We start from the raw sequence: 22,966 nt of genomic DNA, 5'->3' as shown, positions 1-22,966 counted from the left end.
TGCGTTTGTGCAGAATTTTGTGGCCACACCCCTGAGTCCAGGCTCAAGCCCCACCAGCCAAGTGGAAATAGAGTTAGATCATAATTATGTCGAGCGAAGAGAGGCCGTGCCCGAAGTGTGGCGAGCCAAGAGAGCCCGCAAGGGGCCCTGTGGCAAAGTGGTCTTACAACAGTGTTGGAACGCATATGGCAGCGTCACGCATGCGCACTCCTGCGGGTAGCAAAATGTGATGGGTAGCCGAATGTGACGCGACACCGGAACCAGCAAACCTAGAAAGGCTGTACACCACTGAAAGGTCTTAGATTCTAAGCCAAGCATTTAATGTGTTAGCATGCAATGCATTATACACCTTGCCATTGTCAGTTTTTTTTAATTCTGCAGCAGTTTACTACCACTTTAAAGCCGATAATGAATCAGAAAGTACTGGACAATAGTTTGATCTGTTGCAGAAAAGTGGGAACTGCACCCCCAATGCTGACAAGCTGCATCCATGCCATTTAATAGGGCTACCGTTGACACAAGTTAAAGGCCAGTAATAAGCAACTAGCTTGTCCAGTCAGCTTAATGCAGCCTGGTCAAAAAAAAAAAAAAAAAAAAAAAAAAAAAGCTTTAAAGATTTAAATGGCTCAATGGCTTACTTTAAACACAGAAGTAGCAATAGGAAGGCTGATCAGTATGGTAAAAGAAATCTGAAGGCACACGTCACCAACTCTTGCCGTCATTTTATTTGGACTTTCAGTACTGTGCAGAACTACCACTGGTCCTTACATATACCTCTGCACACAAACCAAGACTTGTGCATCATGTAAAGATCACAGCAGCTCTTTGTATTTACAGGCACACAAGCAGTTAACTGTTTGGTCAATACAAGGCAGAACATAGGGCTCAGACATGTTGATCACTACAATCTGGTCTGCTGTTAAGGGTTAGATATGTGCAAAGATCACACAAATGCTTCAAAGCAGAACATAAAAAGTAATGAGAGAATATGACAATACTCATGCCGTTTCACCATGGAGTCCACCCTGCACATGCAGCATGACCAACCAGATTCAGACACATGCATAACAAACTCTGGTGTGAGACTAGATGTCCCATGTGATAACTGTAGGATGTAAACTTTTATAAGGAATGGACAACCCCCAAGCCAACTCCCTTTGCAATAGGACTCCAATGACTTGGTCAGTTTAAGGACATTCCTTTGGTATAAGGCAGGGGTCTCCAAACTTAAGCCAAAGGGCCAGTTTACCGTCCTTCAGACTTAAGGGGAGCCAGACTGGGCATTGGGAGTAGAAAAGGTCATGAGTGGGAACAATGCACCATCGTTTGTGTCATTGGAAGGAATTGTGCCCCATCTTTGATGTCTCTGGGAAGAATTCTACCCCTTCATCAGTGTCAGAGTGGCAGTGATTATGCTTAATTGTTGGCATCAGTGGATGAAATTAGTTGCTCAAGGGCCAGATAAAGGCAAGCAGAGGGCAACATCTGGCACCCAGGCCACAGTTGATATCACTGCACTGCAAGTGCATTGAAAGTGCGCTTGGAAGTGGTCGTTGAGCTAGAAATTACCCCCATAGTCTTTAGTGATCAGGAGCAGCAATTTCTCTACTTCCAGTTAGAAACGCCTCCCTATGACAACCCCTTTCATCACTCCCTTCCCTGCCAGTGTAATTTACAGTAATCATTTTTAGCTGATCACTGGTCCCCAAAAAAAAAAAAAAAAGTGTAAAGTTTCCGATCTGTCCACTGCAATGTTGCAGTCCTGCTAACCACCATTACAAAAAAAAAAAAAAGCGAAGTCCCTATTTTGTAGTCGCTATAACTTGCGCAAACCAAATATGCGCTTACTGCAATTTTTACCAAAAACAGAATACACCTAGGCCTAAAAACTGATGAACACTTTACATTTATTGGATTTCTATCACCATAAACTGTCCTTACCTTCTTGAAAAGAACAATGCCATCCTTCCCAGCTTCATATTTGGAGAAGGCAGCATCGCTGGAAGTGATAGCAAACTGAAGGTCATCTACTGCATCCGCGGCCTGCAGGAAAGCCTTTGCCAGCTCAGATTCGGAATCCTGTTGGAAGACAAAACATTTTTAGAGGTGTAACCAGTGTTCATATACTGACCCTGCACATTTGTTAGTTCTCCAAAAAAAGGCAGGTGAAGGCAGTCACATTCCAAGATGTAAAGCAAGAACAAAGTGCTTGCAGAAAGCATCTTTAGATGTCTGGAATCAATTGTAGGGAATATTCCCTTTATAGTGCATGCCGCTTGTCATGTTAAGGATACATGCATCTAAAAGTGACTACACACCTTCAACCCCTCCAGGTTCTAACTATACCCACTTCTGAGGGTGATGAGCAGTCAGTGCCCATGCAGCAGTCCATGGATGAGGGTGTGCGGTATTGGTTCACCTTTTAAAGTGAAAGTTTTCAGAAAAAAGTGCCCCTTGCAAAACACTCCTCTCCTGCCAACACCTTTAGTCTCTGCAGTAGTCAAAACCACTGGCTGAAAATACAGTACAAGTGAACCAATGGCCACCTTGACAAATTCCCTTAAAGCACATTCACTAGCAAACAGGAAGTGTGTGAAAAGGAATTCCCTTGTTCACTACAGGCTGCTGTATGCCAAGACCTTGTACATTTAGGCAAAGTATATGGTGAGTTAAAGCATTGCAACTGATACAATATGGCAGTAATAGTGGTCAATTTAAATTCGACCACTAGGCTTCTCCAAGTACCACAGCTTACCGAAGCCTGCTAGCAGCTTGTTTAAAGTGTCAGCGTGCATTTTAAGGTTTGGCATCTCTAAACTAAAACTGAATGTTTTAATGCCAAATCACTTATGTAAGATAAAAATGTGAACCATCCATACACTAGTGCAAAGTGTTGAAAAAGGTCTGGTGTTAAGATGGAATGCCAGCTCACTCAAAGTGAATAGGCTTCCCTAACCATGCACAAGCTTAACATTGAGTTCACCCAACAGTCTGCTCTGCTACAAAGCATTGCAAAGCTTTCAGCAAGATTACTGCAGCTTTGAAGAGTTTAAGGGCATGTTCAGTGGGTACAGCAAACTTTCACAAACTGATGTCCTTTCTACAAGCCCCCACACTTCTAGGAAATACAAGGTTGTGCTAGAACAGAGGCAACCTCAGCACTGAGGTGAAACAAGTCCCATCAAGCTTCTGCCCCTGGGAGTTAAGCTTTGGAAGTTAGTTCATGGACTTCATTCCACAACAGATAGAGTTCTGAAGCTGCCTACCCCTGTGCTAGAGCAGTATGCAATCTTTAAGCACCATTTTCTCAAAAACACAAGCTGGGAAATAGTTACTGGTCACTGAAGTACAAGGTCATTCACATTCCCTTTCCTCTTACCTTAAAGAAACCAACAACGGCAACTTCATTGCCTTCAATGAAAGCAGTTACAGCTGCCTCATCATCCAGGGTGGCTGCGGCTGGGCCGGTGCGCTTCTTCAGCCAGTTGACAATGTCTGCTGCATCCCTGCCAGCTGCAAGTAGATCAGAATACCTTTACATTCAGTAATATTGATATAAGCCAACATTTTTTAAAGTTTGTAAACAGTGGTAAGGAGTTAAAATTTCTCATATGGTCATTGCCTTCTGTCCCCACCTGAGAGATTTACAGCCATTTTCTGCTAGTGCCAGGAAGGGAAGCCTCCAATTGGGAAAATGGTCCCACTAGCAACCAAAGGTAAAAATAACTGGAGAGATTCCCTCGCTTCATGCGGTGTTCAGACAGAAGTTAAAGTCTCAAATAGAACAGAAGGCAAAAAAAAAAAAAAAAAAAAAAAAACTAATTTAATGTGGTCAAAATACAAGTTTTGGCTTTTGATGTAGTTTGAGCTGGTCCATTAAAAAATTTGCACCCATGGCTGGATCCATGCTTTGAATAGGAAAAGCATTGCTTTAAGCAGATGTTCTGTTGCCCTCTTGCAAAATCCCTCTGGCTTGTTGATCAAAGATCAGCCATTGCCAAGTTTAGTGGTTTTAAAGTCAACTGGAGTAAATCCAGCATTTTCCTTATTTGATTCTATGTATACACCACCGCTGCCTTCAAGTCTCCAAATTTTGCCATTTAGGAATTTAGATTTAGCCCCTTAACGCCAAAGCCTCCCGGCCCATTGAGGTTTCTGATGCTGGAATTTCTGATCATGTGTGCACCATGATTGTCACATGATCAGAAAAGCTCCTGATCTCAGATTGAAAGCTTACCTTTAGGTGCTGGGAGTGCATGCTCTTGGCACAGTACTGTTTACATTCTGGTACGCATATATGCGGCTGTTCCACATTAAGGCCCACCTGCTGAGAGGCTGTATATATGCATACCGCTGGTGTGAAGGGGTTAATAATCATACAATAATTGACCCTCTTACAGAGAGAAGTATAGTCAAAGCTAGTTTGGCTTTACTTCTATGGATCATAGGAGTGCAGTTAGTTTTGCAGGCACTGCGTCATGACAATGGAAGTTGGGATCCACCAGATGCCTGGACTGACACCCGGTTCAGGCTCTCAGCGAGCAGCTGAGAGCCTGAGACGGCCACTCCCCAGCCCAGCACTTCAGTGAGTGAGGGGCAGAGCAGAGAGCTGCTGAGTGATAGTCAGCAGCTCAGTTGTCAGAACCGAGCGATTGATGGTATTCAATCATTCGGTTCTCAGTGTAGAGGCGCTGAGGGACAGATGCAGCATTAGACTGATGCTGCATCCACCCAAGTATAAAGAAAAAAAAACCCACTCTAACCCCATACTTCTCTTAAAAGATAATCAAGGTAGGTGGTTAAAATTACCCCTAGTTATGGACAGGGTGAATCTACCTAAAAATTATATTTCTGCCACACTTTACTGAATGCCCTATAAGAAAATATTTTCTGAAATGCAGGAACATCCTCTTTGGGGACCCAACCCCCTAGAATAAGTCTTGAAACTCTAGAACAGGGGAGTCCAACCTTTTTTGTTCACATAGGAAGAGGAATTGTCTTGGGCAGCACAGAAACTACAAGGCTAGCTGATGAGTAGAAAGTTAATGATCAGCGATAAAGTAATACGTTAATTTTGGTAATTTTACTAAAGTAAAAAGGACAAGTCAACATAGGGTAAGATGGATGTAGTAGCGATTCTCAATTTGCAAGCTGCTAAATATTTGTTTTCATTTGCACTTAGTGTGCTTCATCCTTGAAAATAGTTGACCAATATAAGTGCTGCTGAAAACTGACATTAATAAGGAGCGATTCAAGAGTGGGAGAGGTTTCTTTGAGAAGGCAACACATAAAAGTCCTGTGAAAATTTCTCTTCGGCTGCATGAGTGCCAACTGAATGCATTTCACAAAAAATCCCCCCCCCATAAATTTTTTTTACGATTATGTTGGGCCGCTCACAGCAGTCTTGGGCTACATGTAGCCTGCAGTTCAGACACCCTTGCTCTACAACTTCCAACCCATGGTGGATTGGTGCTCCCCAATCTGCATTACGATTACCACTCAACTCTTCCCAAATCTAAGTAATGCTGCTGTTATCGTGCAAGCTGCAATTATGCAATCGTTTGAGGCCTTAATTAACCTCAATAGAAAATGGTTCGCACCCCTGGGTGCATGCAGGTACAATATACTTCGTAGTCATGAACTGAAAGATCTGCCCCCCTCAAATAGAACAAGCTTCTATCCTGCATATGTAATTTTATTTGTTGGGCCATCTCGGAGCCTAGCTTTAAATCTGTTCTTCAGAGCACCTGGATCCTCCGAACATGCATCAACTTGTGGCCCCCTTCTCCCTGCCCCGAAACATGCCAGTTGCAGATCATAAATGGCCAGTATTGGCTCTGGGATTGGAGGAATGGTTACTGAAACAAAATGGCTGTCTATGAACGCTTGAATCTAAAGCAAACAGTCAAAGTGCCTACTGATGTCTTACATTTCACTGGGGAAATTCAGAAATCTAGATTTAAAAAAAAAAAAGACCATGTGGCACATAAAGTATTTGATCACCAAAATATATTTTAAGACTTTGGGGGGGAAATAAAAATCCACAGCTTGCTCAGACCCTCAAAGATAAAACCTATTGCTGCCACTCAATGCACTTTGCCAAAGACATTGAAAAATGTGAATTCTTACGATTAAAGCTCATTATCAGAATTTATTTGACACTCTACTTGTAAACAATATGTATAGTAGGTATAAATCATTTAGATACCTACAAAAGTAACTAAGGAAATTATATATATCTTTAATTTAGGTTTACATGAACCCAATGTTTAATATTTGAAATTTCATGATATTTACCTATATAAACCCTACTGTAAAACAATGAGCTTACTTTATAGATCCTTGTAAACTTACTTTATGTATCTTTATAACATTGTATACTCAAACTTCTTTTGACAAGGAAAAATGTGAATTCATTACAGAAAGGTGCAGGTTTCTGAAAAGTGCTCAGCAGATTATATTATGCACAATTACTTTAAGGCACAGGATATCATCAAGTTGTGTTACCCGAGTATTCTTTTGGGGAAGATTTGTCTCCATTCTTAAACAACTTTATTGTAGGGTATCCACGAACGCCAAATTGCTGAGCCAGCTCCGAGTCTTCTGTTGCATCTACCTTTGCCAGCCGGATATTTGAACCTTCATCGTGCAGAATCTTTGCGGCTTTGTCATATTCAGGAGCAAGGGCTTTGCAATGTCCACACCACGGGGCATCTAGAAAGCAAACATTCACAAGTCATACAACATGCCAAACTGGTTAAAAAAAAAGTTCAAATGCCAGCTTCAAGAGCATAGGTTGGTTGCATGTTGGGCAGATAAAACCAGTCTTAAAAAGATAAACTTGATCTATGGTGGCATTTAGCTAAACTTGGATGCAGGAATGGAAGGGACCCAGAGAGCAATGTCTAGGCAGACAGCCTTGTATTTAACGCTCATTAAAAAGCATTACAGAAAGCAGGCCTTGCCGGAGACGGCTTTATTTTAATAGCGGACCCTAAAAAAAGGCAAGGCAGCTGTGCTCAACTGAGTATTCTCATGGGAAGGGGCTTACTGCAAACCACAATGAATAGTGCAGCAGGCTGCTCAGTATAGCCCAAGCTGAACAAAGTCTGTCATGGTCCTTCACTCGGGACATGTCCATTCAGGGCAAATTCTCTTTTCTAAAGCCCCCTACACCATTTTACTAACATTTGCCCCTCACTAACATCTAGCAGATCTTCAGGATAGAGAAGGTTAGATCTATCAGATGGTACTGATGTCATATGTCACACCTCCCACATCCCGATGACCAAAAGTACAATCAGAAAGTGTGGAAGGTTACACTGCTATGCTTTCTAATCACATCCTTCATACATGAATAGTCATGACAGGAAGCAATTAAAGCAACCCAATGGTGACAAAACCATAAGAGGTATAGGAAGTGTATAAACGTTTAACCACTTCCGGGCCACACGCTGTCGTTATAAGTCACTACTTTGATGTCAAATACCAGGGTTATGGTAGCAGACAGCCCTGGTATTTTCTTAAACAGCTTTAAGATAAGTGGTCTGGGCGGCAGATTCGCTGCAAGATCACTTTCATTGCAGCAGGACAGGTGCCCCTCCCGGTCATCTTTGTTGCTTACCGGAGCTGATGGTAGCGGCAATCCGATCCTCTGCCCTGCTTGGCACCAAGTCGAGCGAGGGAAAGACAGTGCCCAATCGACTCAATGCCATTGGATGATGGAAGTGATGTCAAATGTCCCTTCCACCCAATGGCCTTAAAAAAGGGACTTTTATTGCATTTAAGTGTAAATGGGATCTGAGGTCTTTTAGAGCCCAGATCTCACATTAAAAAAGGTCCTGTCATGCTTTTCCCTATAAAAAAAAGGGATGTTTACATTGCTTGTAATGGGAATAAAAGTGATCCAAATTTTTTTTAAAGGGACAGTATAAAAAAATTAAAGCGCCCGGCCCCTGCATGCTCACAAGCCGAAGCGTACGCAAGTTGTGCCCGCATATGTAAACTGTACAAACCACACATTGAGTGCAACAATTCTAGCAAAAGACTCAGAATTGGTAACCTGTAGAAATTTTTAAACGTTGCCTATGGAGATTTAAGCGTCAAAGTTTGTCGCCATTCCACGAGTGGGTGCAATTTTGAAGTGTGACACATTGGGTATCAATTTACTTGGCGTAACATGTTTCACACTATAAAAAAAATTGGCCAAAAAAAAAAAGTATTTTTTTTTTAAATTTGTGTTTGTAAGACAGCTGCGCAAATATGGTGTGACGACTGCCATTTTATTCTCTAGGGTGTCTGAAAATATATGCTTTTAAGAAATTTTCTAGCTAAATACAAGTCCAGTCCTTAAGTGGTTAATGATCAGATTGACTGGATTTGTTCTGTACCATTAGCACCTTATCTGATTTCCCAAAACAGGATCTCTGCATCTTCCTGCAAGGCTCCAGATTTATGTTAAATAAAGCCATCTATGTATATGAAATAACTAGTCTGGCTACAGTTGCCTATAATTTTAAAGCTAGAGTCCCTTAGGAGGTGAACAAGCCAGCCATTCCACCCAAAACTATACAAATTTGGAGATGACCACAAAGCTTCATATTCAAGTTTGTTACTAGAGAATGGTGTTTAGCCATTTGGGTTCCATGGGGGGAATTCACTCTGTACTGCAGACAGATCAGTAAAGTAACGGAAATTCCCTATAACCACTTATTGACTGCTCACAGAAAACTGCAAGCGGCAGGTACAGGCATGGTTACAAGTCACCAACCTTCTGGGTTTGGGGCACGCATATGTGCGCTCTGCACCAAACTGCAGCGATTGGCAGCAGATTAAGCTGATCAGCTGAGTCCAGAGTTGTGTGTTTACAAACACAGAACTTTGTACAGTGAACAGAGATCTGTCTGTTTCTGCTCCCTGAAAAGCAGGGAGAAGACACAGCCAGATAAGTAAAAGCAGCACATTCCATTTATTGGGCACAGTTAATTGCTCCCTTTAATTGCTTAGACATTAACCCCTTCCCAGCCAGCAGTACAAGGTCAGTGTACAGCATCATCACTGCATTAGGCCCCCTTCACACTTCTGCAACCTGAAAGTCACACGACTTGAAGCAATGCCTGTAATCTTGAGGTCTATGTACCTCAAGCTGCATTAAAGTCAGTCCAAAGTAGAGCAGGGACTACTTTTAAAAATCTGACAAGGTATTAGGATAGGAGCCATTTTATCAGAGGGACATTCCCAAAACATGACCTAATGGGAGTACTGAGGTTGAGAATAGTTTGTAGATGCTACAAGTTTACAAACCTATACACTATTGGGATTTTTTTTTAAACCAAAGACATATCAGAATACATTGGACCAGACTTGAGGAAACACAGACACACAGACACACAGACACACAGACACACAGACACACAGACACACAGACACACAGACACACAGACACACAGACACACAGACACACAGACACACAGACACACAGACACACAGACACACAGACACACAGACACACAGACACACAGACACACAGACACACAGACACACAGACACACAGACACACAGACACACAGACACACAGACACACAGACACACAGACACACAGACACACAGACACACAGACACACAGACACACAGACACACAGACACACAGACACACAGACACACAGACACACAGACACACAGACACACAGACACACAGACAAGTAAAGGTGATTAAACAAAACTAAAAAGAAAATTCTCATTTGGGTACCGTGTTACATGACTGCAATTGCCAGTTAAAGTAGCACAGAGCTAAACAGCAAAAAACAGCCTCGTCATAAAGGGGATAAAGTCTCCAGAGCTCACTTGTCACCCAACAGGAGTTGTCGTAAAGATTTCTCCCCTATTCCAACAAATAGTTTCCTATTACTAGGAGTTTTGATGACCGTGGTCATGGATAGATAGCACTTCAATCTCAATATTGGGAACAGACTGCAATTAAAAAAAAAAAAAACCTGATAAATGTTCTGCACCCTGCATGTTTTAGATACACTCAATTTTCCTTTTAAACCCTCCACAGGTCATTAGCTACACTAGCTGCAAATAGAATTTACATCCATATATCCCCGTGTTCCTAGACGATAGTAAATGTGACATACAGAAAATAAAATGAACTCCTGCACACAATTTCTGTATTATATGGCTTCTCATTTGATTTTATGAGCCATCATTTGTCAGTGTCACAACATGGCCCCGGGGCTAAACAGAAATATGAATAGCCAAATGAGAGCATAACCAAAAGAGGGACAGTACAGAATAGAAAACACAGACCATTTCATACAGCAAGGTCCTCGGCCCCACCAACCTGTGTCCTTATAGAAAGTATAAACCTGGTATATACCTGTGCTGAACAGTGCAATTACAAGGTAGCCAGACAAGGACCATCATTCATTTGCCAAGCTTAGAGAATAAGGGATATGAGCAAGTGAAGTTTTAAGTTTGTGGTATAGGCCCATAAATCTTGATGTATGGAGGGTCTTAACCACTTCAGCCCCGGAAGGATTTACCCCCTTCCTGACCAGAGCACTTTTTACAATTTGGCAATGCGTCGCTTTAACTGCTAATTGCGCGGTCATGCAATGCTGTAACCAAACGAAATTTGCGTCCTTTTCTTCCCACAAATAGAGCTTTCTTTTGATGGTATTTGATCACCTCTGCCGTTTTTATTTTTTGCGCTATACATGGAAAAAGACCGAAAATTTTGAAAAAAAAATGATATTTTCTACTTTTTGTTCTAAAAAAAAATCCAATAAACTCAATTTTAGTCATACATTTAGGCCAAAATGTATTTGGCCACATGTCTTTGGTAAAAAAAAAAAGTCTATAAGTGTATATTTATTGGTTTGCGCAAAAGTTATAGCGCCTACAAACTAGGGTACATTTTCTGGAATTTACACAGCCTTTAATTTATGACTGCCTATGTCATTTCTTGAGGTGCTAAAATGACAGGGCAGTACAAAACCCCCACAAATGACCCCATTTTGGAAAGTAAACACCCCAAGGAAATTGCTGAGAGGCATGTTGAACCCATTGAATATTCATTTTTTTTGTCCCAAGTGATTGAATGAAAAAAAAAAAAAAAAAAAAAAAATACAAAAAGTTGTCACTAAATGATATATTGCTCACACAGGCCATGGGCATATGTGGAATTGCACCCCAAAATACATTTAGCTGCTTCTCCTGAGTATGGTGATACCACATGTGTGGGACTTTTTGGGAGCCTAGCCGCATACGGGGCCCCGAAAACCAATCACTGCCTTCAGGATTTCTAAGGGCGTACATTTTTGATTTTACTCCTCACTACCTATCACAGTTTTGAAGGCCATAAAATGCCCAGATGGCACAAACCCCCCCCCAAATGACCCCATTTTGGAAAGTAGACACCCCAAGCTATTTGCTGAGAGGCATGTTGAGTCCATGGAATATTTTATATTTTGACACAAGTTGCGGGAAAGTGACAATTTATTTTTTATTTTTTTTTTTTTGCACAAAGTTGTCACTAAATGATATATTGCTCACACAGGTCATGGGCATATGTGGAATTGCACCCCAAAATACATTTAGCTGCTTCTCCTGAGTATGGGGATACCACATGTGTGGGACTTTTTGGGAGCCTAGCCGCGTACGGGACCCCGAAAACCAATCACTGCTTTCAGGATTTCTAAGGGCGTAAATTTTTGATTTCACTCTTCACTGCCTATCACAGTTTCGGAGGCCATGGAATGCCTAGGTGGCACAAACCCCCCCAAATGACCCCATTTTGGAAAGTAGACACCCCAAGCTATTTGCTGAGAGGCATGGTGAGTATTTTGCAGCTCTCATTTGTTTTTGAAAATGAAGACAGACAAAAAAAAAAATTTTTTTTTTCTTTTTTTAATTTTCAAAACTTTGTGACAAAAAGTGAGGTCTGCAAAATACTCACTATACCTCTCATCAAATAGCTTGGGGTGTCTACTTTCCAAAATGGGGTCATTTGGGGGGGGTTTGTGCCACCTGGGCATTCCATGGCCTCCGAGACTGTGATAGGCAGTGAAGAGTGAAATCAAAAATTTACGCCCTTAGAAAGCCTGAAGGCGGTGATTGGTTTTCGGGGTCCCGTACGTGGCTAGGCTCCCAAAAAGTCTCACATGTGGTATCCCCGTACTCAGGAGAAGCAACAGAATGTATTTTGGGGTGTAATTTCACCTATTCCCATGGCATGTTTGAGCAATATATCATTTAGTGACAACTTTGTGCAAAAAAAAAAAAAATAATAATTTGTCTTTCCCGCAACTTGTGTCACAATATAAAATATTCCATGGACTCGACATGCCTCTCAGCAAATAGCTTGGGGTGTCTACTTTCCAAAATGGGGTCATTTGGGGGGGGGTTGAACTGTCCTGGCATTTTATGCACAACATTTAGAAGCTTATGTCACACATCACCCACTCTTCTAACCACTTGAAGACAAAGCCCTTTCTGACACTTTTTGATTACATGAAAAAATTATTTTTTTTTGCAAGAAAATTACTTTGAACCCCCACACATTATATATTTTTTTAAAGCAAATGCCCTACAGATTAAAATGGTGGGTGTTTCATTTTTTTTTTTCACACAGTATTTGCGCAGCGATTTTTCAAACGCATTTTTTGGGGAAAAAACACACTTTTTTACATTTTAATGCACTAAAACACACTATATTGCCCAAATGTTTGATGAAATAAAAAAAGATGATCTTAGGCCGAGTACATGGATACCAAACATGACATGCTTTACAATTGCGCACAAACGTGCAGTGACAACAAAATAAATACATTTTTAAAAGCCTTTGAAAGCCTTTACAGGTTACCACTTTAGATTTACAGAGGAGGTCTACTGCTAAAATTACTGCCCTCGATCTGACCGTCGCGGTGATACCTCACATGCATGGTGCAATTGCTGTTTACATTTGACGCCAGACCGACGCTTGCATTCGCCTTAGCGCGAGAGCAGGGGGGACAGGGGTGCTTTTTTTTTTTCTTTATTATTTTTTTGCTTTTTTATCTTATTTTAAAACTGTTCCTTTCATTTTTTTTTTTTTTAATAATTCTTATTGTTATCTCAGGGAATGTAAATATCCCCTATGATAGCAATAGGTAGTGACAGGTACTCTTTTTTGAAAAAATTGGGGTCTATTAGACCCTAGATTTCTCCTCTGCCCTCAAAGCATCTGACCACACCAAGATCGGTATGATAAAATGCTTTCCCAATGGCGCTATTTACATCCGGCGAAATCGAAGTCATAAAATGCTCGTAGCTTCCGGTTTCTTAGGCCATAGAGATGTTTGGAGCCACTCTGGTCTCTGATCAGCTCTATTGTCAGCTGGCTGAATCACCGGCTGCATTCTCAGGTTCCCTGTTGAGACAGGAGAGCCAGAGAAAAACACGGAAGACGGTGGGGGGGGGGGGGGGGGGGTGGGGGGGGCATTCTCTCCCACTGCTTGTAAAAGCAGTCTAGAGGCTAATTAGCTGCTAGGATTGCTTCTACATGAAAGCCGACCGCTGGCTGAAAAGAATGATACCAAGATGATACCTAAACCTGCAAGCATCATTCTGGTATAACCACTCAAAGTCGTGAATGCTGTACCTGAAGACAAAAATATGGTTAACAATAAAGCACAGTAAACGGTAAAGTATAAAAAATTGCAGACCTGAAAAGCAAACATGATAAAACATAATAACAATAAAACATTGCAGAATAGAATACAGTAAAAAAGAGCAGAATAGAGAGAATAGAGAAAGAGAAGAGAGAGAACAAAACGACAACTATTATTTTTTATTTTATATTTGTTTGTGTTTTTTTTTTTACACTTTTTTTTGTAACTGTAACTTTTATAACTGTAACCGGTTCCAGGTTCGGGTCTCTCAAAATGCGATGGCATCTTGGGAGACCCTGTGAAAGTGCGCCTAGTCTGTGCAATGCTGTACCCTACGCTAATACTCAACTAGTGAATGGTAGCGTTCAAAACATTCACCAATGCAAAGACCAGGATTGTCAGGACAGGAGGGACAATAATAGTGAGTGTCACGCCTATATCCGCGCTTGCTGCAGACACAACATCTTTTTTGGGGGGGTTCGTTGGGTAGGGGTACTCGGGAGGACATAAAAATGCCTCTCATGCAGCCGGCTGCATTTGGTTGGGGATGTGAATGGGGGAAGTACGGGCGCTGCAGAAGTGGTGGGTTCCCAATTAGGATTGGCGAATGCAGCAGGAAGGGCACTATGGGCACGACGGGCCTGTGTTTGTCTTCTTGGTGGCAGCGGGACACTATTTGTGCTTGCCACCTGACCAGCTTGAACTGCACTTATGGGACTCGCCACGTCACCAAGTGTTACTGCAGTGCTGGTTTGACTACGACCGGGGTGTACTAGGCCGCTGGCGCTTGCCAGTTCACCAAAATGCTACCAAAAAAACTGTTAGCGATCGCAGGGATCAGGCCTGACTCTGCGAACGCTGCAGTTATGCATTTAGTGTTTTGTAAGTGACAGTGATCGATCGATACTGCACTTGGGTGTGCTGGGCTGGGCCGGGCGGAGGGGTAAAATGCAGTTGCTAGCAGGTATCTGGGTTGATCCCGCTAACACTGCGTTTTTGGGAACCCTAAACTGCTGGGGACGCTAGTATAGATCTGATCGGATCAGATATTGATCCGTTCAGATACTATACCACTAAGGGAGGTGTACGGTGCGTGCGTGGGTGTTAGCGGTACTGGCACTAACCTGACGCTGCCTGGGGCTGGTGCTTGCCATTTCACCAAAATGCTACCAAAAAAACTGTTAGCGATCGCAGGGATCAGGCCTGACTCTGCGAACGCTGCAGTTATGCGTTTAGTGTTTTGTAAGTGACAGTGATCGATCGATACTGCACTTGGGTGGGCTGGGCCGAGCTGGGCGGAGGGGCAAAACGCAGGTGCTAGCGGGTATCTGGGCTGATCCCGCTAACACTGTTTTCGGGAACCCTAAACTGCTGGGGACGCTAGTATAGATCTGATCGGATCAGATATTGATCTGTACAGATACTATACCACTAAGGGAGGCGTATGCTGCGTGCGTGGGTGTTAGCGGTACTGGCGCTAATCTGACGCTGCCTGGGGCGACGCATATCACCGCCGGGCGATCAGGGGGCTAAACCTTTATTCGGTAATAAACGGCGGGTGCCCTGACACTATAAAAAATAAACAAACTAACCAGCGTCACCCGTAACGGTTATACGGTGATCAGTGGTGAAAGGGTTAACTAGGGGGCAATCAAGGGGTTAAAACATTAGATATTATATGGGGGTCCCTGTCGCTATAAAACTCTGACGGCGAACCTAAATATTTACGTCCCTAACTAGCATCACCAGCGACACTAATACAGCGATCAGAAAAATGATCGCTTAGCGACACTGGTGACAGGGGGTGATCAAGGGGTTAAAACTTTATTAGGGGGGGTTAGGGGGGTATCCTAGACCTACAGGGGGCCTAACACTCACTGCCCTGACACTAACTGTCAAACTGACACCAATACAGTAATCAGAAAAAAAAAAAAAAAAAAAACCCTGCTTGGTGTCAGTTTGTGACAGGGGGGGGTGATTGGGGGGCGATCGGGGGGGATCGGGGTGTTTAGTGTGCCTGGCATGTTCTACTGTGTGTAGTGTGTTGGTGCACTTACATTACAGTCTTCTCTCCTTGGCCCGGAACGGAAAATACCGAGCCGAGGAGAGATGACATCATTTCCTCTGCCTCTGTGTACAATACAGAGGCAGGGAAATGATCCCATTGGCAAGTGGTTAAAGCTGTTGTAAACCCCGCCTGGTCATTTTTACCTGCAGGTAAGCCTATAAGGCTTACCTGTAAACACGCATCTCCTAAAACATGTGCCGTTTAGGAGATCTTCACCCTGCATGAGCTCTGAAGGTCCAGCATACCATGCCAGAACAGAGCTTTATGCCAGATCCAAGGTCCCACATGTGCGGGAGTGACGCCATTGTGGTTCCAGCCAATCACAGTTGGAGCTCACAAACCCAGAAGACAAGGGGAACATGTCAACCCTCAGTGGTGACTTTACAGCACTGGAGGCCTTCACTCCAAGGTCAACATTTCATTATGTGCTAGTATGAGATGAATACTAGCACATTATGCCATTGCCCCGCTGGGTTTTTCTTTAGAATATCCGCAGTTTACAACCGCTTTAACAGATCCCTTTTCATCCAAATCTTTGTGTACCAGACTTGCCGCATCAGCTTCGCCCACCAATGCTACAAAAGGTGTCAACTAAGCAGTCATTGAAAGGCAATTTGTATCAATATGTCAGGGCTCAAATCTTCAAGTCCTGAGCTACTAGCCAGGCCTCAAAGGTTACTCGCTACCAGTTGCCCCACCCCCAATTTCTCATGTAATGACACTTAAATGTTTTATGTTGAATTAAGTTATAAAAATATTGACTGCAGCCCACATATTCAGGGGAAGAAAGGAGGAATTTCCGGCCGATCAGAGCACCGAGGAACATCACAGCTTTCATTTCAATTGCATTATGCTCCTACCGCTTGCCATCACATACTGCCCCGCCTCCAGGCCGGGGAAACTGATAGACACCACAAGCCCGGGATTGGAAGGGCGATCTGTCTATCAAAGTCCCTGGACAAGGAGGGGTTGTACGATGGCGAGTGCAGGGAACATACAGCAATTGAAATGAAAGCTGTGATGTACCTCGGCGCTCTGATTGGCTGCCTGCTCCCCTCCACGATCGCTGGGACACACACACACACACACTTTTACTTGCCTGCTCTGTGCAATGCTTTTGCACAGAACAGCCCCGATACTCCTCACCAGTGCTCCCGGCTCCTAGTCTGTGTCCCCATAGCAAGCCTCTTGCTACGGAGTCACACCTATGAGCTTGCTGTACAAAAACCCAGCAGGGGAAACAATTGAAATGCACACATTACAGCCAAACTGATTTCCATCACAGGTTAAAGTTCAACTGGATAAAGACACGTATGATACACGCAGCTGAGGCACCATTGCATGAACACGGCTCCTGATGTTGCAATCAGATCATAATCCGACTGTTCAATGATTGCACCACACTCCAACCAAACACGACCCAACGTCACCACTAACTGGCAGATCTGTCTCTAACAGGGAGAACAGATCAGGCTGCTCACACTTCAGTCTTGACTTTAGTTCTTCATTTTCCTGTTGGAACATTGAAAACATTTCCCAAACCTGAAACCTGGTCTCAAAGCTACCTGTGTGTTAAATTTGACATCAAATTTCAATTTAGCTTTAGTCAAATTCTTGACCAAAATGCTGTTTTAGTTGTATTTTAGTCATTTGAACAGTTTTAGTTGACTAAAAATGGTGTTAAAAGTAACAAAATTAACACTACTCATGGCTGAGCTTCTAGTAGACCCAAGTCTTAAGAGGTTGCACTGCTTGTCAAGTCACCAGGGCAGAATTTAAAACAAATTGGAGAAAAATGTGGGGCCATTTAGCTTTTTATCTTAAAGTGGAGTTTCACCCACTTTTACAACTCTTCAGCATCTCTCACTAAACTGCACTGTAAACGAATTTGATATTTTTTTCTCAGCACCTACTGTATATCTGCTGTATTCATTTTTTACTTCCTCCTCCCTGGCCGTGGCCCATCGCATCATTTCCTGTTTGCGATGCCTTCTGGGAAGGGGCGGCAACTTCCTCTGACAAAGCCGTTGCTATGGAAACCTGACCTGAAACCTATTACACTGCTTGTGCTGCACTGAGCATGTGCGAGATCTGCAAGGATGAGATTCAGGAAGAAATAGTCTGGCTTCAGATGCCCACACTTAAGATGGCCACGGCCTGCTGTAAGTTTATAAAACAAACTACTGCTATAAACTAACAAAACAGACCTTAGTTTACATACTAACTTTACTAGAATACATTAAGCTTGTGTATTATAGGGGTATTTTTATTAAAGTATCATTTCGGCTGGACCACCACTTTAAAAAAGCAGTTTCTAAGATCTGGCCAATGGGGACAGGTCCACTTTCCCAGCTCTTGTTGCATCCAAGGGCTCTTTCACTGTTGGCACTAGAACACTGTTCTCCATGTGCCCTGGTCACACCACATGTGCTACATAGAAATGCGGGAGGTGTACTTTGCTGCAGAATTTAGGTCACACTGTTCATTGGAGCATAAAGTCCAGTGAAATTTAAAAAAAAAGTAAACAAAAAATCAAAGTCGTGTATTGTAAATGCATTGCCCTACAAAACCAGAGTTCTGTACAACATGTATGTGCTGAACAGGTGTGACTCAATGGGTTTTTTGAGCAAAAAATCTGGAATACTGAACAATTTTAACAGCCTTTATGGGTTGAATGAAGCCAGGAAAGGTTATGGGCAAATGTTCCATTGTTATATACAACATTGTCAATGATATTGGGACTCCTCTCTAAACACACTTTAATGACATCCCAGTCTTAGTCCATAGGGTTCAATATTGAGCTGGCCCACCCTTTGCAGCTATAACAGACATTCTTGTCAGAAGAGTTGAAGCTACAGGTTTAGGAGTGTGTCTATGGGAATGTTTGACCATTCTTCCAGAAGCTCATTTGTGAGGTTAGGCACTGATGTTGGATGAGAAGGCCTGGTTCACAGTCTACACTTTAATTCATCCCAAAGGTGTTCTATTGGTCTGAGGTCAGGACTGTGCAGGCCAGTCAAGTTCCTCCACCCCAAAATCGCTCAGTAGCACTATATTGCCAAAAGTATTATTAAGCAAGGTCCATAAAGACATGGATGAGTGAGTTTGGGGTGAAGGAACTTGATCGGCCTCCAGAGTCCTGACCTCAACCCAATAGAACACCTTTGAAATGAATTAGAGCGGAGACTGAGCCAGGACTTCTCGGCCAACGTCAGTGCCTGACCTCGCAAATGAGTTTCTGGAAGAAAAACGGAGTTACTTACCGGTAACATCCTTTTCCAGGAATCTTTCAGGACAGCACCATAGAGAGACACCGGCTCCTCCCCTCTTAGGAAACACCGCCTTCCAATTCAATATTTAAATCTCATCCTCCCAACGGCCCCTCAGTTCTTCACGAGTTCCTCCGGCCAGCTGGGGAGACACAAGAATACGTCATACAAATCTTTATCTTACCTGACGTTCTCATGCGATGAGTTCTCATAGACAATCAAAAACCTGGGTGGGTACTAGTGCTGTCCTGAAAGATTCCTGGAAAAGGATGTTACCGGTAAGTAACTCCGTTTTTCCCCATTCATCTTTCAGGACAGCACCATAGAGAGGATAAGCGAGCACCTTACCTTAGGGAGGGACTACTGCCTGCAGCACCTTACGCCCAAAGGCTTGGTCTTTGGCTGACAGCAGGTCCAATCTGTAATGCTTCACAAACGTGGAAAAACTGGACCACGTTGCTGCTCTACAGATCTGCTCCGGAGAAGCACCAGCCCACTCTGCTTGAGAAGTTGCCACTGCCCTGGTGGAATGTGCTTTAATACCCTCCGGGGGCTCCAAACCCCCGATTACATAGGCCTGGCTAATGGCCAACCTTAACCATCTGGCTATTGATCGTCTAGAGGCTTTGAACCCTTTCCTAGCCCCTGAAAACAATACAAAAAAAGAATCGGATTTCCTAAACTGTTTTGTACTATCTAAGTACTGAAGGACGCACCTTCTAACGTCCAGTTTGTGAAAAATATGCTCCTGTTCCCTCACAGGATTCGAACAGAAGGTAGGTAAAATAATTTCCTGGTCCCTATGAAAACTAGAGGCCACTTTTGGTAAAAAGGCCGGATCCGTTTTAAAAATCAAACGGTCCGGAAAAACCTGAAAAAAAGGCGCCCTAATAGAAAGGGCTTCGAGTTCACTTACTCTCCTTGCTGTGGTGATCGCCACCAAAAACAGTTTTGAGGGTGATCAACTTCAAGGTACAGGATTCCAATGGCTCAAAAGGATCCCCTGTAAGAGACTGTAAAACTAAGGAAAGATCCCACACTGGGAATGGGGAACTTTTAACAGGCCTCTGTCTGCCTAAAGCTCTAAAAAACCTAGCTACCCAAGGATCTATAGCTAGTGGCTTTTCCAGGAAAACGCTTAGTGCCGATACTTGTCCTTTCAAGGTGCTAAGGGCTAATCCTTTGTCCGCTCCTGCCTGCAGAAACTCTAATACTGCTACAGAACTTCGTACATCGAAGGAGCTTTCTGTGCACCAACTGTTAAAGCGTTTCCACACCTTTAGGTAAATGGCTTGCGTCTCTCTTTTCCTGCAATTTAGGAGAGTGGTCACTAGCCGATCCGAGAAACCTTTGCCCTTTAGCAATTCTTCCTCAGTAGCCACGCTGCGAGGTTCCATCGCTCCACCTGAGGGCAACAGATTGGACCCTGAGAGAGAAGATCCTCCCGGATAGGCAGAATCCAGGGAGGCTCCACTGTCAGACTCTTCAAGAGGGAGAACCACGGCCTCCTTGGCCAGTGTGGTGCGATCAGAATGAGGGTTGTGTCTTCTGACCGAAATTTTCTCAGAAATGCTGGGATCATTACGGGAGGGGGGAAGGCATAACACTTTGAGAAACGCCAGCTCTGAGCTAGTGCATCCACCCCGGCTGCTCCGTCCCATCTGTTTAGGGAAAAGAACAGACGAGCTTTCGTATTCGCCTTTGAGGCGAAGAGATCCACGGAGGGGACCCCCCACTTCCGAGTAATCATCTCGAAGATGTCCTGGTTCAAGACCCAGTCGCCTTCCTTCAGCATTTTTCTGCTCAGAAAATCTGCTACGTGGTTCTGCTCCCCCTTCAGATGTATTGCAGAGAGAGAGAGAATGCTCCCTTCGGCCCACCTGAGGATGGATTCTGCCAGACCCCACAAGGATCTGCTCCTGGTTCCCCCTTGCCTGTTGATGTAGGCCACTGCTGATGAGTTGTCCGAACGGACCCTCACATGCTGCCCCAGGAGTTCTCTCTGAAAAGCTCTGAGAGCCAACTCTATTGCTCTCAGTTCCCTCCAGTTCGAGGACTTCTTTGCGTCTTCTTTTTCCCAGGTGCCTTGCATCATCTGGGAATCTAGGTGTGCTCCCCACCCTGTGCCGCTCGCATCGGTCGTAACCGTTCTGGACACTGGAAGAACCCACTCCAGGCCCTGTGAGAGATTGGACCCTTTCCTCCACCACCAGAGGGACCTTTTGACCTGACTTGGCACAGATATAAGGGAGTCCAGAGATGCTGGACTGTGGTCCCAGACACTCAGAATAAACAGCTGTAGGGGGCGAAAGTGCAGCCCTGCCCACTGAACTGCCAGAAGCGTGGAAGTCAGTAAGCCCAGTGCTGACATTGCTTTCCTTACCGAGATCTGACTGCTGCCCTGGAGCAGTAATATTGCTCTGTCTACCTTCTGGATTTTTTCTGCTGGAAGGAACACTTTTTGTTTTGTCGAATCCAGTACATAGCCCAGGAAGGTGACCTTTTGGGCCGGAACCAAACTGGATTTTTCCAGGTTCAAGAGCCATCCCAGGTTTTCTAAGCTGTCTCTTGCTACCTGAAGATCCTGGTACAACTGCTCCGGGGAAGGAGCAAACAGGAGTAGGTCGTCCAGGTACGCGACTACAGAGATGCCTCTGAGCCGCAAGAAAGCCAGGACCTCCACCATCACTTTGGTGAAGATGCGGGGGGGAAAGAGGATAGTCCAAAGGGGAATGCTTTGAACTGTAGATGAAACGTTCCTTCCCCAGTTTTCACCGCCAGTCTGAGAAACCTCTGGTAACTTTCTGCGACTGGAATGTGCAGATAAGCGTCCTTTAAGTCTATTGACGCCATGAAGCAATTTGGGGGAAGAAGCGCTTTCACCGAATAGACAGAATCCATCCGGAATTTCCTGTAGGTAATTGATACATTCAGAGGCTTCAGATTCATGATAAGCCTGAATTTTCCCGAAGGCTTGCGGACCACAAAAATGTGGGAGTAAAAGCCTCTGCCTATCTCCTCTACAGGAACCCTCACTATCACCTCTTGTTCCTCTAACTCCTGTAGGGAGGATAGAAGAGCTGACGCTTTCTCTGCACACTTTGGCAGCTCGGTGACCAGAAGTCTGTGCTGAGGAGGTTCTGAGAACTCTAGCTGGTAACCTCTTCTTATGATCCCTAACACAAACTGGTTGGAGGTGATCATCATCTCCCATTGTGGGAGGAAGGCCCCCAATCTTCCTCCCACCGTGGTTACCCCGTCATTGGGTCTTCTTGGGCTGTTCAGGAGGGCGAAAAATCGCCCCTCCCCGCCCCTTGCCCTTCTGCCCCCAAGCTTTTTTCTGCCGCTCTCCTTTTGGGGTTTCAAACTTTCTCTGAGGGCGAAACTTTCTTTTAGCCTGCTCCCCAAACTTTTTTAATGGGAAAGGCCTTTTTCTTATCGGCCGTCCGGTCTAAAACGGTCTCTAAACCTGGGCCAAACAAGAGATCTCCTGTGAGGGGAATTCCACAGAGTTTAACTTTAGACGCGCTGTCTCCTTGCCACGTCTTAAGCCATAGGGCCCTTCGAGCCGAATTAGTGAGGGCTGAAGACCTTGCGGACATGCGCACTGATTCGGCGGAAGCGTCCGCAATATACGCTACACCCTTAAGTAGCATGGGAAAGGAAGCCAAAATAGTCTCTTTTGGCGTTCCTGCCTCAATATGCGCCTTTATCTGCGTAAGCCAATATTCCATATTGCGGGCCACTACTGTGACCGCCATGGCAGGCTTAAGGTTTCCCTGTGACGAATCCCAGGACTTCTTTAAGAGAGAGTCCATCCTTCTGTCCATGGGGTCTGCAAGAACCCCCATGTCCTCGAAGGCCAGATCTGTTTGCCTGGAAACCTGAGAAAAAGCAGCATCCAGCCTAGGGGTCTTATTCCAGACTAGAGACTCCCCTTCTGAAAAAGGAAACCTTCGCTTCAAAGCCCTTGAAAA

The 22,966-nt window shown here is 44.0% G+C and overlaps 1 protein-coding gene across 1 annotated transcript in view; it reads right to left on the bottom strand.

The window, feature by feature from the left end:
• Positions 1–22,966, bottom strand: part of P4HB (prolyl 4-hydroxylase subunit beta) — a 44,069-nt gene that overhangs the window by 11,308 nt on the left and 9,795 nt on the right. The window contains exons 2-4 of the mRNA XM_073606729.1: positions 6,508–6,714; positions 3,380–3,513; positions 1,942–2,079 (exon numbers count right to left, since the gene is read on the bottom strand). Of these exons, the coding sequence (XP_073462830.1) occupies positions 1,942–2,079; positions 3,380–3,513; positions 6,508–6,714 (479 nt within the window). The remainder of the gene's footprint in view (positions 1–1,941; positions 2,080–3,379; positions 3,514–6,507; positions 6,715–22,966) is intronic.

This window comes from Aquarana catesbeiana, linkage group LG12, assembly GCF_042186555.1.
Source record: "Aquarana catesbeiana isolate 2022-GZ linkage group LG12, ASM4218655v1, whole genome shotgun sequence".
Taxonomy (NCBI): Eukaryota; Metazoa; Chordata; class Amphibia; order Anura; family Ranidae; genus Aquarana; species Aquarana catesbeiana.
This window is presented reverse-complemented; position numbering and strand designations above follow the sequence as displayed.